Source organism: Scyliorhinus torazame, chromosome 3 (assembly GCF_047496885.1).
Source record: "Scyliorhinus torazame isolate Kashiwa2021f chromosome 3, sScyTor2.1, whole genome shotgun sequence".
In the NCBI taxonomy this organism is placed as follows: Eukaryota; Metazoa; Chordata; class Chondrichthyes; order Carcharhiniformes; family Scyliorhinidae; genus Scyliorhinus; species Scyliorhinus torazame.
Genome location: NC_092709.1, coordinates 362,956,758 through 362,976,105, shown reverse-complemented (window position 1 = coordinate 362,976,105; position 19,348 = coordinate 362,956,758). Strand labels below are relative to the sequence as shown.

The 19,348-nt window shown below is 49.6% G+C and overlaps 1 protein-coding gene across 2 annotated transcripts in view; it reads left to right on the top strand.

Moving 5' to 3' along the window:
- Nucleotides 1–19,348, top strand: part of LOC140409647 (disintegrin and metalloproteinase domain-containing protein 12-like) — a 1,449,600-nt gene that overhangs the window by 64,788 nt on the left and 1,365,464 nt on the right. For both annotated transcript variants that reach the window (XM_072497981.1, XM_072497982.1), the window contains exon 4: nucleotides 15,800–15,878. In XM_072497981.1, the coding sequence (XP_072354082.1) occupies nucleotides 15,800–15,878 (79 nt within the window). The remainder of the gene's footprint in view (nucleotides 1–15,799; nucleotides 15,879–19,348) is intronic.

Sequence of the window (19,348 nt, the reverse complement as noted above, 5' to 3'; positions counted from 1 at the left end):
CGGCGGGGGCGGGATTCATGCCAGCCCCCGGCGATTCTCCGACCCAGCGGGGGGGTCGGAGAATCTCGTCCCAGATGTTCCGGAGCCTCCACAATTCACCGCCTCTCATGGGCTGATTTCCTAATGGCATCGTTCACATGTGGTTATAAAAATCGTGAGCCTGCCGTCCTGGCTGCTTAGCGAGAGAGAGGAGGTAGGAAATAGTGTGGAGTGACTGCGGGCTGTCGGCCCGGACACCGGCTGTGCTGGCTACTGTGGCGGGGCCCTGCCAGGGCCGGGAAAGGGGAGGGGGAGTGGGAGGACAGGCCAAGCAGCCGGGATCCCCCCTCCCCCCCCCCACAGGACTGGAGCGGTGCCCAGGCACCGACCGCCATTACCACAGCCATCTTGCTGACCACCCACCTCAGCCCCTGGTTCTACACAGTGACACCGGCTGTATGGGTGCGCCCACTCCCGCTCCCCACCCCCCCGCCACAATGTGCACCTACCCCACACAGAGCACCCCACCCAACCGGCTGCCAGCCACTGGGGGACCACCCAGGGCAACAACCGCGGCATCCCCCAGTGACAGCAGCGCCAGCCAACGGTACCCCTGGCAGCCGGGGCAGTCGCCAAGACTAGGGGCACCGACGGGGCCTGATGTGGAGATGGGGGGGCATTTGTGGTTGGGATGTGCAGTGCCAACTGAGGCAACCACGTAGCCCATGGTACCTGGCTGGGCACGGGGGTATGCGCCATGCTAACATGTTGGCCTTTCACCTCCTGCAGACAATGGCATTCGGAGATCGACCCGTGATGCTGGCCGCCGTGGCGATGGCAGCAGCTCTGCAAGATGCTCTGCGGAAGCGTGAGCGGAGGTTGCTGAGAGAGGAGGCAGAGGCTGCAGCAGAGGAACGGGCTGGAGGGGCAGGTGGCAGCCGCACAGGCTGGCGTGTCGGCCGCCTGACAGGCCGAGGAGGGGGAGGAGATGCAAAGGGAGCACTGGATGAGGCCCTGTTTTTACCGCAACCGCATGTCATTCGAGGACCTCCGGACCGGGTATGCAGACGGAGACTGCGGATGAGCAGAGACACTGTGAGACACATCTGCCAGATCATGGCACACCTGGCACTGTGGGAGTATGGGGGAGGACACCCGCTCCTGGTGACCCTCAATGTGACGGTCGCCTTGAACATCTATGCGGAGGGGTCGCTCCAGTTGCCAAGTGGGGACCTGTCCAGGATCTCGCTGACATCGGTGCACAAGTGCATCCACGCCATCACGGAATCCCTATATGCAAAGGTGGACCAGTACATCCTGTTCCATGTGGACTGTGCCCACCAGGATGCCCGTGCAGTGGGGTTCGCCTCCATCACCGGGATGCCCGGGGTCCAGGAGGTGATCAATGGCATGTCGCCTTACGGCCACCTGTGGATCACAGACTGCTGTACACCAACAGAAAGGGCTTGGACTCCATGAACATCCAGCTGATGTGCGACCAACAGAGGCACATGATGCACATCTACGCCCGATGCCCAGGCAATGTGCACGACGCATTCACCTTGACACACTTGGTGATTCCCGACATGTTTAACACTGTCTGATTCATTGCCACAGTACCACCACCACCTGGGTGATCGCTGCATGTGAGCTGGCCAGTCCACGGGGTGGGGGTGCTGGGGAAGGTCGGGGCAGGGGGGGTGCAGGGAGAGGGAGCGAGGCTGGGGAGCACAGTCCACCCACGGGCCCTGCAATGGTCCCCCACCCCACACTCCCCCCGGCTAGCACTGACTGTACCACCCCCATCAGACAGAGCTCTGCGGCATTGTTTAACGGTGTTAACAGGCGTTTATTGTGGAGGAATATGTACAGTCTGTGCTCGAGCCCCTATAACTCAACTGTGCCCTGCAACCGTGCCAACCTAACTGGTGTCTAACCTTCTGGGCTTACGGGCCCTAACACTATGCCGAGGTGGTTTCCCAGACGGTACAGCAGGTGGCGGCCTGCTGTGATTCCCGCCCTGTGGCCTGGGTCCCTGTTGACAGCACGTCTCTTGGGGTGACCCGGCCTGGATGGGCTCGGCCGCTGCTCGGGCGTCCTGGGTTGCCTGGTGCCGCCCCGTTCTGCCCGCTGCTAACCAGATGCACCAGCTTCAGAAGGGGGTGGGGGCAGTCTGAGGTGCTGCACTGTTCGAGCACCTCCCCTGCGGGAGTCACCGGCACGGTCCCCAGCACCTCCTCTTACCTCGGTGTGTCTGGTGGCCATGGGACGGGGGTGAGAGCAGAGCCATCCTCTGAGGCCTGAGACACTGCCAATGCTGGAGGCCCACTCTGGTAACATAGAACATTACAGCCGATGTTGCGCCGACCTGTGAAACCACTCTAAAGCCCATCTACACTATTCCCTTATCGTCCATATGTTTATCCAATGACCATTTGAATGTCCTTAGTGTTGGTGAGTCCACTACTGTTGCAGGCAGGGCATTCCACGCCCTTACTACTCTCTGAGTAAAGACCCTACCTCTGACATCTGTCTTATATCTATCTCCCCTCAATTTAAAGCTATGTCCCCTCGTGCTAGACATCACCATCCGAGGAAAAAGGCTCTCACTGCCCACCCTATCCAATCCTCTGATTATCTTGTATGCCTCAATTAAGTCGCCTCTTAACCTTCTTCTCTCTAACGAAAACAGCCTCAAGTCCCTCAGCCTTTCCTCATAAGGGGCGGGATTCTCCGACCCCCCGCCGGGTCGGAGAATCGCCGGGGGCTGGCGTGAATCCCGCCCCCGCCGGTTGCCGAATTCTCCGGCACCGGATATTCGGCGGGGACGGGAACGGTGCCGCGCCGGTTGGCGGGCCCCCCCGGCGATTCTCCGGCCCGGATGGGCCAAAGTCCCGCTGCTGAAATGCCTGTCCCGCCGGCGTAGATTAAACCACCTCTCTTACCGGCAGGACAAGACGGCGCGGGCAGGCTCGGGGCGCGGGGCCATCTGGGCCCGGGGGGTGCCCCCACGGTGGCTTGGCCCGCGATCAGGGCCCACTGATCCGCGGGCGGGCCTATGCCGTGGGGGCACTCTTTTCATTCAACATTCGCCACGGTCTCCACCATGGCGGAGGCGGAAGAGACCCCTCAACTGCGCATGCGCGGGGATGCCGTGAGCGGCAGCTGATGCTCCCGCCCATGCGCCGCCAGGCAAAGTCATTTCCGCGCTAGCTGGCGGGGCACCGAAGGCCTTTCCCGCCAGCTGGCAGGGCGGAAATCAGTCCGGTGTGGGTCTAGCCCCTCAAGGTTAGGGCTCAGCCGCTCAAGATGCGGAGGATTCCGCACCTTTGGGGCGGCGCGATGCCGGACTGATTCGCGCCGTTTTTGGCGCCGGTCGGCGGACATCACGCCGATTGCGGAGGATTTCGCCTAAGATCTTCCCTCCATACCAGGCAACATTCTGGTAAATCTCCTCTGCACCCTTTCCAATGCTTCCACATCCTTCCTATAATGCGGCGACCAGAATTGCACGCAATACTCCAAATGCGGCCGCACCAGAGTTTTGTACAGCTGCAACATGACCTCATGGCTCCTAAACTCAATCCCTCTACCAATAAAAGCTAACACACCGTACGCCTTCTTAACAACCCTCTCAACCTGGGTGGCAACTTCCAGGGATCTATGTTCATGGACACCGAGATCTCTCTGCTCATCCACACTGCCAAGAATCTTACCATTAGCCCAGTAATCTGTCTTCCTGTTATTCCTTCCAAAATGAATCACCTCACACTTTTCTGCATTAAACTCCATTTGCCACCTCTCAGCCCAGCGCTGCAGCTTATCCATGTCCCTCTGTAACTTGTAACATCCTTCCGCACTGTCCACAACTCCTCCGACTTTAGTGTCATCTGCAAATTTACTCACCCATCCTTCTACGCCCTCCTCCAGGTCATTTATAAAAATGACAAACAGCAGTGGCCCCAAAACAGACCCTTGTGGTACACCACTAGTACCTGGACTCCAGTCTGAACATTTCCCATCAACCACCACCCTTTGTCTTCTTCTAATTTTTTAGAAGGTGGTAATGTCCAGGGTCTGCACGTTTGCGGCCATGGAGCACAGGGAGTGGACCAGCTCCGTCTGGGACTGTGCCACCACCCTGAGGTCTGTGCCCCATCAGCCAGTGACTGGGCCACGTCCCTGTTGGGCCGGGCCACCACTGTCTGGGACTGGGACTCCTCCCTCTGGGACTGGGCCAGCCTGCCCAGTGTCTGCGCCATGCTGGCCAGCGCCTGGTCAATGCCATCGACGTTCTCAGCCATAGGCTGCTGTGACTGGGCCACACTGAGGAGCGTCGCTGCAATGTCCAGGTGGCTCTGGCACATGGCTGCCTGTGAGAGGGCAGCCCTGTCCTGGGCCTCTGTCCCCGCCTGCACAGAATATCCCAAGACTTGCAGACTCTGACCCATATCCGATAACATCGCCCCCATTGCCTCCACCGCGGATGCCACCCGTGCGGTGTTGGCCTGGGTGACACGCATGACCGGCACCACCTACTGCTCCTGCATGTGGATGGACTCCTCCACCATTGCCTGCAAGTGCTGGAAGCCGGCCGTCATCCCCACTTGTCGTCCGTGGTGTCTGCCTGTGGCTGGGACTGGATGTTCCAGGAGCCCGGGACCCGTCTGGGCGGCAGCTGGTTGCTGGGGCTGGCCTGACCCCGACCGTCTGGCCCCTCAGCTGCTCCTACCTTCACCTGCTGTACCAGATGCGATGTGTGGTGCGCACCAGATACTGTCCCAGGAACCTCTTCACAGCTTTGACAAAGGGTCATCTGGACTCGAAACGTTTGCTCTTTTCCCTCCCTACAGATCTGCTGAGATTTTCCAGCATTTTATCTTTGGCCTCTTCACTAATGTGCCCAACTGAGGTGATAGTCACTGAGATGGTGAAGGGTGTTGGGGACAGCTGTGACAGAAAGCCTGTGTCCTCCCCTGACCCAAGCTCCGAGGTGTACAAAGAACAACCTGGCACAGGAACAGGCCCTTCGGCCCGCCAAACCTGTACCGGCCATGACACCAACCATTGCCAAAAACCCTCAGCACTTCCTTGTGCCGTATCCCTCTATACCCATCCTATCCATGTGTTTGTCAAGGTACCTTTTGAACACCGTTAATGTATCTGTTTCCACAACCTCCCCTGGCAACGCGTTCCAGGCACTCACCACCCTCTGTGTAAAAAACCTGCCTCACACATCTCTTCTAAACTTTGCTCCATAGATCTCAAACCTACACCCTCTGGTGACTGACACCTCCACCCTGGGAGAGTGCCTGCCCATCCAGTCTATCCATGCCCCTCGTAATCTTGTAGACCTCTATCAGGTCACCCCTCAACCTCCGTCTTTCTAAAGAAAACAATCCAAGTCTATTCAACCTCTCCACATAGCTAACACCCTCCAGACCAAGTAATATCCTGGTAACACTCCTCTGACCCTCTCCAAAGCCTCCACATCCTTCTGGTAGCGTGGCAACCAGAATTGCGTGCAATATTCCAAGTGATAATAATAATAATCGCTTATTGTCACAAGTAGGCTTCAATGAAGTTACTGTGAAAAGCCCCTAGTCGCCACATTCCGGCACCTGTTCGGGGAGGCCGGTACGGGAATTGAACCCGCGCTGCTGGTGCGGCCTTAGCAAGGTTCTGTACAACCGTAGCATGACTTGCCCGTTTTTATACTCAATGCCCCGTCCAATGAAGGCAAGCATTCCATATGCTTTCTTGACTACCTTGTCCATTTGTATTGCCACCTTCAAGACCCGTGAACCTGCCCGCCCAGATCTCCCTGACTTTCTATATTCCTAAGAGTTTTACCATTTACGATATATTTCCCCTCTATGTGAGACCTACAAAAATGCATTACCTCACATTTGTACAGATTAAACTCCATTTCTCATTTCTTTGCCCAGGTCTCCAACCTATCTATGTTCTGCTGTATCCTCTGACATTCCTCAACACTATCTGTCACTCCACCAACCTTGGTGTCATCCGCAACATTACTAATCACACCAGCTACATTTTCCTCCAAATCGTTTATGTATACTACAAAAACAGAGGCCCCAGAACCGATCCCTGTGGAACACCACTAGTCACAACCTTCCATTCAGAAAAATACCCGTCTACTGCTACCCTTTGCCTTCTGTGACCGAGCCAGTTCTGTATCCATCTTACCGCCTCACCTCTGATCCCATGTGACTTCACCTTTTATATCAGTCGGCCATGAGGCACCTTGTCAAATGCTTTACTGAAGTCCATGTAAACAACATCCACCGTCCTCCCCTCATCAATCATCTTTGTCACCTCCTCACAAACTCGATCAAGTTTGTGAGGCACGACCTCCCCTTCACAAAACCATGCTGTCTATCGCTTATGAGTCCATTTGTTTCAAAATGGATATAAATCCTGTCCATGAGAATTCTCTCCAATAATTTACTGACTACCATTTTGAGGCTCACCGGCCGATAGTTTCCAGGATTAGACTTGCTACCTTTCTTAAACAGCGGTACCACATTAGCTATTCTCCAGTCCTCTGGGATCTCACCTGTAGCCAATGAGGATTCAAAGATGTCAGTCAAGGCCCCAGCAATTTCCTCGCATGCTTCCCTCAGAATTCTGGGATAAATCTCATCTGGCCCAGGAGACTTATCTACCTTAATATCTTTTAAAAGACCCAATACCTCCTTTTCGATGTTAACATGATCCAGACTGTCCACACACCCTACCCAAGAATCATCTTCCAGAAAGTGCCTTTCTTTCGTGAACATTGATGCAAAGTATAAAAAGCTTTGGGATTTACCTTACTGCTACTTGCCAAGGTCTTTTCATGACCCCCTCCTAGCCCTCCTAATTTCCCGCTTCAGTACATAGAACATAGAACAATACAGCGCAGTACAGGCCCTTCGGCCCACGATGTTGCACCAAAACAAAAGCCATCTAACCTACACTATGCCATTATCATCCATATGTTTATCCAATAAACTTTTAAATGCCCTCAATGTTGGCGAGTTCACTACTGTAGCAGGTAGGGCATTCCACGGCCTCACTACTCTTTGCGTAAAGAACCTACCTCTGACCTCTGTCCTATATCTATTACCCCTCAGTTTAAAGTTATGTCCCCTCGTGCCAGCCATATCCATCCGCGGGAGAAGGCTCTCACTGTCCACCCTATCCAACCCCCTGATCATTTTGTATGCCTCTATTAAGTCTCCTCATAACCTTCTTCTCTCCAACGAAAACAACCTCAAGTCCATCAGCCTTTCCTCATAAGACTTTCCCTCCATACCAGGCAACATCCTGGTAAATCTCCTCTGCACCCGCTCCAAAGCCTCCACGTCCTTCCTATAATGCGGTAACCAGAACTGTACGCAATACTCCAAATGCGGCCGTACCAGAGTTCTGTACAGCTGCAACATGACCTCCCGACTCTGGAACTCAATCCCTCTACCAATAAAGGCCAACACTCCATAGGCCTTCTTCACAACCCTATCAACCTGGGTGGCAACTTTCAGAGATCTATGTACATGGACACCTAGATCCCTCTGCTCATCCACACTTTCAAGAACTTTACCATTAGCCAAATATTCCGCATTCCTGTTATTCCTTCCAAAGTGAATCACCTCACACTTCTCTACATTAAACTCCATTTGCCACCTCTCAGCCCAGCTCTGCAGCTTATCTATATCCCTCTGTAACCTGCTACATCCTTCCACACTATCGACAACACCACCCGACTTTAGTATCGTCTGCAAATTTACTCACCCACCCTTCTGGGCCTTCCTCTAGGTCATTGATAAAAATGACAAACAGCAACGGCCCCAGAACAGATCCTTGTGGTACTCCACTTGTGACTGTACTCCATTCTGAACATTTCCAATCAACCACCACCCTCTGTCTTCTTTCAGCTAGCCAATTTCTGATCCACATCTCTAAATCACCCTCAATCCCCAGCCTCCGTATTTTCTGCAATAGCCTACCGTGGGGAACCTTATCAAACGCTTTGCTGAAATCCATATACACCACATCAACTGCTCTACCCTCATCTACCTGTTCAGTCACCTTCTCAAAGAACTCAATAAGGTTTGTGAGGCATGACCTACCCTTCCTACTTTCTTTATACTCCTCAAGGGTTTCGACTGTCCCCACCCTTCTAGACCATGTGGCGGCTAGGGGATTTTCACAGTAACTTCATTTGAAGCCTACTTGTGACAATAAGCGATTTTCATTCATTTCATTCATTTTTATTTTTGACGATATCCCTTGTTATCCAAGGCTCCCTAAACTTCCCATACTTATCCTTTGTTCCCTCAGGAACATGACTTTCCTGAATGCTAATCAACTGTCGCTTGAAAGACTCCCGCATATCCGATGTTGATTTACTGTCTAACAGCCGCAACCAATCCAAATACTTCAATTCCTGTCTAATGTTATCGGAATTTGCCTTTCCCCAGTTTAGCACCTTAACGTGAGGGTTACCCTGATCCCTATCCAAAAGTACCCGAAAACTTACGGAATTGTGGTCACTACTCCCAAAATGTTTCCCTACTGAAACCTCAACCACCTGTCCAGGCTCATTCCCCAATACCAGGTCCAGTTCTGCCCCTTCCCGAGTTGGACTATCCACATATTGCATTGAGAAGCCTTCCTGGATACACCTTACAAACTCTGCCCCATCCAAGCACTAAGTGAGTCCCAGTCAATATAGGGGAAATTGAAATCCCCGACCACAACAACCCTGTTACTTTTGCACCTATCCAAAATCTCTACCTATCTGCTCCTCTATCTCTCAGGCAGTTGGGGGGCCTGTAGTATACCCCCAACATTGTGATTATTCCCTTCCTGTTCCTGAGGTCTACCCAGATTGCCTCATTGTATGAGCCCTCCGAGGTGTCCTCACGCAGTACAGGTATAATATTCTCCTTCACCAGCAATGTTACTCTCCCACCCCTTTTACATCCCCCTCTATCTCTCCTGAAGCATCTATATCCTCCAACGTTCAGCTGCCAATCCTGCCCTTCCTTTAACCATGTTTCTGTGATAGCCACAACATCGTAATTCCAAGTACTAATAAGTGCTCGAAGTTCATCTGCCTGACCCGCTATACTTCTGGTGTTGAAACAAATACACTTCAAATCACTGCGTTTAAGCAGACAGGGTGATGTTCTCTTATCTTTGTTCTCTATTTCCCCGTCAGTTATTACACCTTCTAAGCTCACGCTCTGATTCCCACCCCCCGGCCAGACTAGTTTAAATCCTCCCGAGTGACTCCAACAAACCTCCCAGCCAGGGTATTGGTGCCCCTCCAGTTTAGATGCAACCCGTCCTTCTTATACAGGTCACACCTGCCCCGGAAGAGAACACAGTGGTCCAGATAACGGAAACCCTCCCTCCTACACCAGCTGTTTAGCCACGTGTTTAGCTGCACGATCCTGCTATTTCTAACCTCACTGGCACGTGGCACAGGGAGTAATCCCGAGATTACAACCCTAGAGGTCCTGCTTTTTAGCTTACTGCCGAACTCCCTGAACTCCTTCTGCAGGACCTCATCACTCATCCTGCCTATGTCATTAGTACCTATGTGTACTACAACCTCTGGCTGTTCACCCTCCCTTCAGGATGTCCTGTGTTCGTTCAGAGATATCCTTGATCCTGGCACCAGGACAAAATCCTGCCAATTGTCCTAGTTTGAGACAATTCACACCCCTTTAACCTGTGATTATCCCTCTCTCCAGTCCCTCCATCTGGACCTGTAAAGACTTAATTACCGACAAAGACTCGCATTCAAAGCATCGTCTTGCATCTTTGACTTTGTCGATATATGATTTTTGGAACCCATTTCTTCACTCACCTGAGGAAGGAGCAGCGCTCCGAAAGCTAGTGACTCTATACAAACCTGTTGGACTTTAACCTGGTGTTGTTAGGCCTCTCACTATGCCAATCTCAGTCCAACACTGGCATCTCCACATCATGTTGTCAGCCAGAATGCTGTCCCTGGCCAACTATAAGTTGCCAGCCAGCAAATCGAACCAAATTCCTCCAAAGCTGGTTCGTAAGATTCTCTCGGCGCCAATGAGTCTGTATTCTCCTCTCCCAAAAAAATAAATTCTGGAGCACACTGCACCGACTAGCAGGCTGCCTCAGCTGAAGGCCACTGCTTAAAGGTGCATTTTGATTATGGGTCCAAGGACCAAAAATACTAAAATAAAACAAAAGAAGTGGGAACAAAGGGAAATCAAAAAGTAGGACTCTTATATGTGTCTGCTGCCCCTGTACTTCTCGAGGGTTGTGATCATGGGTTGGAAAATGCTGCCTAATGGGCTCTGGTGAGTTCCCACAGAGCATCTTGTAGATGGTATACAGTGCTGGAACTGTGCATCGGTGATGGAGGGAAGGAATGTTTGTGGAAGGAATGCCAATCAAATGGGTTGCTTTGTTCTGGACGGTGTTGAGTGTTGTGCGAGTTCCACAGCTGATTGCCTATTGTGGTGCCATACTTCCCCAACTGACCAGGCAGCACTTGGAGTTCCAGTTCAAGGTACAGCAGGGGAGCTAAACATCCACCATGTGGCCCCCCAAACAAAGGAATACAGCAGCAATTATACCTTTAGCTTATAGAACATACAACATAGAAAAATACAGCACAGAACAGGCACTTCGGCCCACGATGTTGTGCCGAACCTTTGTCCTAGATTAATCATAGATTATCATTGAATTTACAGTGCCGAAGGAGGCCATTCGTCCCATTGAGTCTGCACCGGCTCTTGGAAAGAGCACCCTACCCAAACTCAACACCTCCACCCAACGCCAAGGGCAATTTTGGATACTAAGGGCAAATTACCATGGCCAATCCACCTAACCTGCACATCTTTGGACCACGGGAGGAAACCGGAGCACCCGGAGGAAACCCACGCAGACACGGGGAGGATGTGCAGACTCCGCACAGACAGTGACCCAAGCCGGAATCAAACCTGGGACCCTGTGCGATCCACAATGCTACCGTGCTGCCCTTAAGAACAAATAAATCTACACTATATAATTTTACCGTAATCCATGTACCTATCCAATAGCTGCTTGAAGGTCCCTAATGTTTCCGACTCAACTACTTCCACAGGCAGTGCATTCCATGCCTCCACTACTCTCTGGGTAAATAACCTACCTCTGACATCCCCCCTATATCTTCCACCATTCACCTTAAATTTATGTCCCCTTGGAATGGTTTGTTCCACCCGGGGAAAAAGTCTCTGACTGTCTACTCTATCTATTTCCCCTGATCATCTTATAAACCTCTATCAAGTCGCCCCTCATCCTTCTCCGTTCTAATGACAAAAGGCCCAGCACCCTCAACTGTCCTCGTAAGACCTACTCTCCATTCCAGGTAACATCCTGGTGAATCTCCTTTGCACCTTTTCCAAAGCTTCCACATCCTTCCTAAAATGAGGCGACCAGAACTGTACACAGTCTTCCAAATGTGGCCTTACCAAAGTTTTGTACAGCTGCATCATCACGTCACGGCTCTTAAATTTAATCCCTCTGTTAATGAACGCTAGCACACCATAGGCCTTCTTCACAGCTCTATCCACTTGAGTGGCAACTTTCAAAGATGTATGAACATAGATCCCAAGATCTCTCTGCTCCTCCACATTGCCAAGAACTCTACCGTTAACCCTGTATTCCGCATTCATATTTGTCCTTCCAAATGGACAACCTGACACTTTTCAGGGTTAAACTCCATCTGCCACTTCTCAGCCCAGCTCTGCATCCTACCTATGTCTCTTTGCAGCCGACAACAGCCCTCCTCACTATCCACAACTCCACCAATCTTTTTATCATCTGCAAATTTACTGATCCACCCTTCAACTCCCTCATCCAAGTCATTAATAAAAATCACAAACAGCAGAGGACCCAGAACTGATCCCTGCGGTACGCCACTGGTAACTGGGATCCAAGCTGAATATTTGCCATCCACCACCACTCTCTGACTTCTATCGGTTAGCCAGTTCGTTATCCAACAGGCCAAATTTCCCACTATCCCATGCCTCCTTACTTTCTGCAGAAGCCTACCATGGGGAACTTTATCAAATGCCTTACTAAAATCCATGTACACTACATCCACTGCTTTACCTTCATCCACATGCTTGGTCACCTCCTCAAAGAATTCAATAAGACTTGTAAGGCAAGACCTACTCCTCACAAATCCGTGCTGACTATCCCTAATCAAGCAGTGTCTTTCCAGATGCTCAGAAATCCTATCCTTCAGTACCTTTTCCATGACTTTGCCTACCACCGAAGTAAGACTAAATGGCCTGTAATTCCCAGGGTTATCCCTAGTCCCTTTTTTGAACAGGGGCACAACATTCGCCACTCTCCAATCCCCTGGTACCACCCCTGTTGACAGTGAGGACAAAAAGATCATTGCCAAATGCTCTGCAATTTCATCTCTTGCTTCCCATAGAATCCTTGGATATATCCCGTCAGGCCCGGGGGACTTGTCGATCCTCAAGTTTTTCAAAATGCCCAACAAATCTTCCTTCCAAACAAGTATTTCCTCGAGCTTACCAATCTGTTTCACACTGTCCTCACCAACAATATCGCCCCTCTCATTTGTAAATACAGAAGAAAAGTACTCGTTCAAGACCTCTCCTATCTCTTCAGACTCAATACACAATCTCCCGCTGCTGTCCTTGATCGGACCTACCCTCGCTCTAGTCATTCTAATATTTCTCACATATGTGTAAAAGGCCTTGGGGTTTTCCTTGATCCTACCCGCCAAAGATTGTTCATGCCCTCTCTTAGCTCTCCTAATCCCTTTCTTCAGTTCCCTCCTGGCTATCTTGTATCCCTCCAATGCCCTGTCTGAACCTTGTTTCCTCAGCCTTACACAAGTCTCCCTTTTCCTCTTAACAAGACATTCAACCTCTCTTGTCAACCATGGTTCCCTCACTCGACCATCTCTTCCCTGCCTGACAGGGACATACATATCAAGGACACGTAGTACCTGTTCCTTGAACATGTTCCACATTTCACTTGTGTCCTTTCCTGACAGCCTATGTTCCCAACTTATGCACTTCAATTCTTGTCTGACAACATCGTATTTACCCTTCCCCCAATTGTAAACCTTGCCCTGTTGCACGCACCTATCCCTCTCCATTACTAAAGTGAAAGTCACAGAATTGTGGTCACTATCTCTAAAATGCTCCCCCACTAACAAATCTATCACTTGCCCTGGTTCATTACCCAGTACTAAATCCAATATTGCCCCTCCTCTGGTCGGGCAATCTACATACTGTGTTAGAAAAGCTTCCTGGACACACTGCACAAACACCACCCCATCCAAACTATTTGATCTAAAGAGTTTCCACTCAATGTTTGGGAAGTTAAAGTCACCCACGACTACTACCCTGTGACTTCTGCACCTTTCCAAAAGGAGAGTGTCAGTTACTTAACAGTTGATTGGTTAATTAGACATTAATCAATTACTGTAAATTAATCACCGTTCCCTTGATATGCATGATTCTCATGCATTCTGTCGCAAGGTTAAACTCCCTACGTCACATCTGGTCATTGTTACGAGATTGTTGCAAATTCGTTGAATATATCCTTATATCGCTTCTCTAGACATATTTGTACAGTACATCTTTTGCAACATTTATCAACATCTATGACAGAGATACTCAGGATTCAATAGGTTACGGGCAGCATGGTAGCGCAGTGGGTTAGCCCTGCTGCCTCACGGCGCCGAGGTCCCAGGTTCGATCCCGGCTCTGGGTCGCTGTCCATGTGGAGTTTGCACATTCTCCCCGTGTTTGTGTGGGTTTTGCCCCCACAACTCAAAGACGGGCAGGGTAGGTGAATTGGCCACGCTAAATTGCCCCTTAATTGGGAAAAATTAATTGGGTACACTAAATTTATATTTTAAAAAATTCAATAGCTTAGCCAATTTTATAACGATCATATTTCAGCAGATTCAGAATTCAATTTTCAATTCAATTTTATTTTTCAGTATATTTTAGATAATTCTTTTGAAGGAACCCCTCTACAATTGTTGAATCCAACAGTGTGCGAATCAGCTCCCGACCTGCAAGGTGATTCAGAGAGATACTCGTTTGCCTTAATTAGTGATGCTCCAGGTGTGGTATCCGGTGGAAGATCATTCCATTCCTGCGAACGAGAACGGCTCCACCAGAACTGCCGGCCACCACATTTAGGCACAAAATTAGAGAACTCTGCCCTTTCTCCCAATGATAGACAACCCCCCTGAACAATATATCCAAAGTGGCAACTTGTCCTGGATGAAACATGGGGACACAAGTCAAGTACAGTTTGTGTTGGGTAACTCAGCATCATTCCGATCCTGCATTCCTGTGTTAATGCTGCGGGTTTATTCTGGTCTAACACTCAGCATCTCACTGCCAGGATCAGTGTGTGTCCGACACGAACGGAACAATGTTGACTGTCAGTCACTGGAATTGAAAGGGCAGGTCGTGCCTAACTAATTCAGTGGAATATTTTGAGGACATTACCAGTGCAGTAGTTAATGGGGAGCCAATGGATGTGGTATATCTGGATTTCCAGAAAGCTATTGACAAGGTGCCACAGAAAAGGTTGCTGCATAAGATAAAGCTGCATGGCATTCAGGGTAAAGTAGTAGCATGGATAGAGGATTGGTTAATTAATAGAAAGCAAAGAGTGGGGATTAATGGGTGTTTCTCTGGTTGTCAATCAGTAGCTAGTGGTGTCCCTCAGGGATCAGTGTTGGGCCCACAACTGTTCACAATTTACATAGATGATTTGGAGTTGGGGACCAAGGGCAATGTGTCCAAGTTTGCAGATGACACTAAGATGAGTGGTAAAAGAAAAGGTACAGAGGATGCCTGAAGTTTGCAGAGGGATTTGGATAGGCTAAGTGAATGGGCTAGGGTCTGGCAGATGGAATACAATGTTGACAAATGTGAGGTTATACATTTTGGTAGGAATAACAGCAAAAGGGATTATTATTTAAATGATAAAATATTAAAACATGCTGCTGTGCAGAGAGACCTGGGTGTGCTAGTGCATGAGTCGCAAAAAGTTGGTTTACAGGTGCAACAGGTGATTAAGAATGCGAATGGAATTTTGTCCTTCATTGCTCGAGGGATGGAGTTTAAGACAATTTATGCTGCAATTGTATAAGGTGTTAGTGAGGCCACACCTGGAGTACTGTGTTCAGTTTTGGTCTCCTTACCTAAGAAAGAACATACTGGCACTGGAGGGTGTGCAGAGGAGATTCACTAGGTTAATCCCAGAGTTGAAGGGGTTGATTTACGAGGAGAGATTGAGTAGACTGGGTCTGTACTCGTTGGAATTTAGAAGGATGCGGGGGGATCTTATAGAAACATATAAAATTATGAAGGGAATAGATGGGATAGAGCGGGCATTGTTTCCACTGGCGGGTGAAAGCAGAACTAGGGGGCATAGCCTCAAAATAAGGGGAGGTAGATTTAGGACTGAGCTTAGGAGGAACTTCTTCACCCAAAGGGTTGCGAGCCTATGGAATTCCCTGCCCAGTGAAGCAGTAGAGGCTCCTTCATTAAATGTTTTTAAGATAAAGATGGATAGTTTTTTGAAGAATAAAGGGATTAAGGGTTATGGTGTTCGGGCCGGAAAGTGGAGCTGAGTCCACAAAGGATCAGCCATGATCTCATTGAATGGTGGAGCAGGCTCGAGGAGCCAGATGGCTGACTTCTGCTCCTACTTCTTATGTTCTTATGTAATCAAAATGTGTCCCGTTCTGGTTTTTCTTTCACAGTGTCCTTTTGCCGAGAGGGTTCCAGGTATCGCACTATGATTCGAATGGGACTCTGGTGACAGAGAAGGAGACTGAACCGGTGAGGAAAAGACAGAAATGCATTGATTTTTTAAAAATAATTTGTCCAATTAAGGGGCAATTTAGCGTGGCCAATCCACCTACCATGCACATCTTTGGGTTGTGGTGGTGAGACCCACGTAGGCACGGGGAGAATGTGCAAACTCCACACGGACAGTGACCCAGTCAAACCTGTATCCTGAGCGCCATGACACAGCAGTGCTAACCACTGCCCCACCATGCCGCCCGTACTCATTGATTTTTAACTGCATTAAATGGCGATAATTCTGTTCTTTCCTCGGGACCTGTCTGGTGAGCACAAATTCTATGGAGTTCCACAGGGTTACTCTCATTTGGAGCTGACGAGGGAAGTCCATGACAGCATAAAAGAAAAAGAAAAAGCATACAAAGTGGCGAGAATTTGTGGGAAGTCAGGAGATTGGGAAGCCTTTAAAAGCCAGCAGAGGACAACTTAAAAAGCAATAAGGGGAGAGAAGATGAAATACGTGTGCAAGCTAGCCAGTAATATAAGAACATAAGAACTAAGAGCAGGAGTAGACTAACTGGGCCCCTCGAGCCTGCTCCGCCATTCAGTGAGATCATGGCTGATCTTTTGTGGGCGCAGCTCCACTTTCCGGCCCGAACATCATAACCCTTTATTCCTTTATTCTTCAAAAAACTATCTACTTTATCTTGAAAACATTCAATGAAGGAGCCTCAACTGCTTCATTGGGCAGGGAATTCCATAGATTCACAATCCTTTGGGTGAAGGTGTTCCTTCTAAATTCCAATGAGTACAGTCCCAGTCTCAGTTCCAGTCCCAGAGAGAGAGAGGGAGCCGGAGTGCAGCGAGTGCAGCTTGGGATTCAGGTAGGTGTTTAAACTTGCCCACAGGTTCCAACGGCCTTCATATCTGAGAGCGGGAGAGAGAGAGGGAGCCGGAGTGCAGCTTGGGAATCGAGTAGGTGCTTAAGTGTTTCATTTTTACCTCTATTTAAGTTGGGCAGTTGCTAAACCCGAGACACTACACTTGTAGTGTCTCCCACCCTTCCATCTCCTCTAACCTAAGGGGGTGAGTGAATATCAGGTAAGCTCTCTCTTTTCTTTTTCTATTATCCGCAAGTTATAGCTTCAGATTTTTGGCGGCGGCAGTGGCCAGTGGTCTGTCGAGAAGGTAAGTAGCTGGGAGAAATTTAATTCTTTGTGGGTTGGAAAGTATTGTGAGTGGTAAGTAAAATCCTTATTCCTTTCACTTATTCATTATTTGATATTATATTTGTAATCAGTTAAGGTAAAGCGTAAAAATGGCAGGAGATCCCAGACCCGTGTTATGCTCCTTGTGCTCAATGTGGGAGTTCAGGGACGCGGCCGATGCCCCTGACTCCTTCATGTGCGGGAAGTATGTCCAGCTGCAGCTCCTGTTAGACCGCATGACAGCTCTGGAGCTGCGGATGGGCTCACTTTGGAGCATCCGCGATGCTGCGGAGGTCGTGGGTAGCACGTTTAGCGAGTTGGTCACACCACAGATTAGGATTGGTGAACGAGACATGGAATGGGTGAGCAAAAGGCAGAGAAAGAGCAGGAATGCAGTGCAGGTGTCCCCTGCGGTCATCTCCCTCCAAAACAGGTATACCGTTTTGGATACTGTTGGGGGAGATGACTCAACAGGGGAAGGCAGTAGCAGCCAGGCTCATGGCACCGTGGCTGGCTCTGCTGCACTGAAGGGCGGGAAAAAGACTGGCAGGGCTATAGTCATCGGGGATTCAATCGTAAGGGGAGTAGACAGGCGTTCCTGTGGTCGAAAACGACACTCCCGAATGGTATGACGAAATTCAACGTGGGCAAGTGCGAGGTCTTGCACTTTGGAAAAAAGAATAGAGGCGTGGACTATTTTCTAAACGGTGACAAAATTCATAATGCTGAAGTGCAAAGGGACTTGGGAGTCCTAGTCCAGGATTCTCTAAAGGTAAACTTGCTGGTTGAGTCCGTAATTAAGAAAGCAAATGCAATGTTGTCATTCATCTCAAGAGGCTTGGAATATAAAAGCAGGGATGTACTTCTGAAGCTTTATAAAGCATTAGTTAGGCCCCATTTAGAATACTGTGAGCAATTTTGGGCCCCACACCTCAGGAAGGACATACTGGCACTGGAGCGGGTCCAGCGGAGATTCACACGGATGATCCCAGGAATGGTAGGCCTAACATGCGATGAACGTCTGAGGATCCTGGGATTATATTCATTGGAGTTTAGGAGGTTGAGGGGAGATCTAATAGAAACTTACAAGCTAATGAATGGCTTAGATAGGGTGGATGTAGGGAAGTCGTTTCCATTAACAGGGGAGACTAGGACCCAGGGGCACAGCCTTAGAATAAAAGGGAGTCACTTTAGAACAGAGATGAGGAGAAATTTCTTCAGCCAGAGAGTGGTGGGTCTGTGGAATTCATTGCCACAGAGGGCGGTGGAGGCCGGGACGTTGAGTGTCTTTAAGACAGAAGTTGATAAATTCTTGATTTCTCGAGGAATTAAGGGCTATGGAGAGAGAGAGCGGGTAAATGGAGTTGAAATCAGCCATGATTGAATGGTGGAGTGGACTCGATGGGCCGAATGGCCTTACTTCCACTCCTATGTCTTATGGTCTTATGGTATGGTGGAGTCCAGGGATGTCTCAGATCGGCTGCAGGACATACTGAAGGGGGAGGGTGAACAGCCAGTTGTCGTGGTGCATATAGGCACCAATGATATAGGTAAAAAACGGGATGAGGTCCTTCAATCAGAATTTAGGGAGTTAGGAGATAAGTTAAAAAGTAGGACCTCAAAGGTAGTAACCTCAGGATTGCTACCAGTGCCACGAGACAGTCAGAGTAGAAATTCAAGAATAGTCAGAATGAATACGTGGCTTGAGAGATGGTGCAGGAGGGAGGGGTTCTGATTTTTGGGACATTGGAACTGGTTTTGGGGGCAGTGGGACCATTACAAATCGGATGGTCAACACCTGGGCTGGACTGGAACCAATGTCCTTGGGGGTGCTTTTGCTAACGCAGTTGGGGAGGTTTTAAACTAATGTGGCAGGGGGGTGGGAACCAGTTAGGAAGTTAGACGTCAGTAAAGAGGCAACAACTAAAGCCAGTAAGGTACTAGATAATAAACTCTATGTGACTAAGGGAAAGAGTAGACAGGGAAGAGATGATGAACACAAAGGGACAGGTGGTCAGAGGTGGATTTGTTTCAATGCGAGAAGTGTAGCAGGTAAGGCAGATGAACTTAGGGCTTGGATTAGTACCTGGGAATATGATGTTATTGGTATTACTGAGACTTGGTTGAGGGAAGGGCAAGACTGACAACTAAATATCCTAGGTTATAGATGTTTCAGGAGGGATAGAGAGTGAGGTAAAAGGGATGGAGGCGTTGGATTACTGGTCAGAGATGATATCACAGCTGTGATTAAGGAGGGCACGATGGAGGATTTGAGCACTGAGGCAATATGGGTAGAGC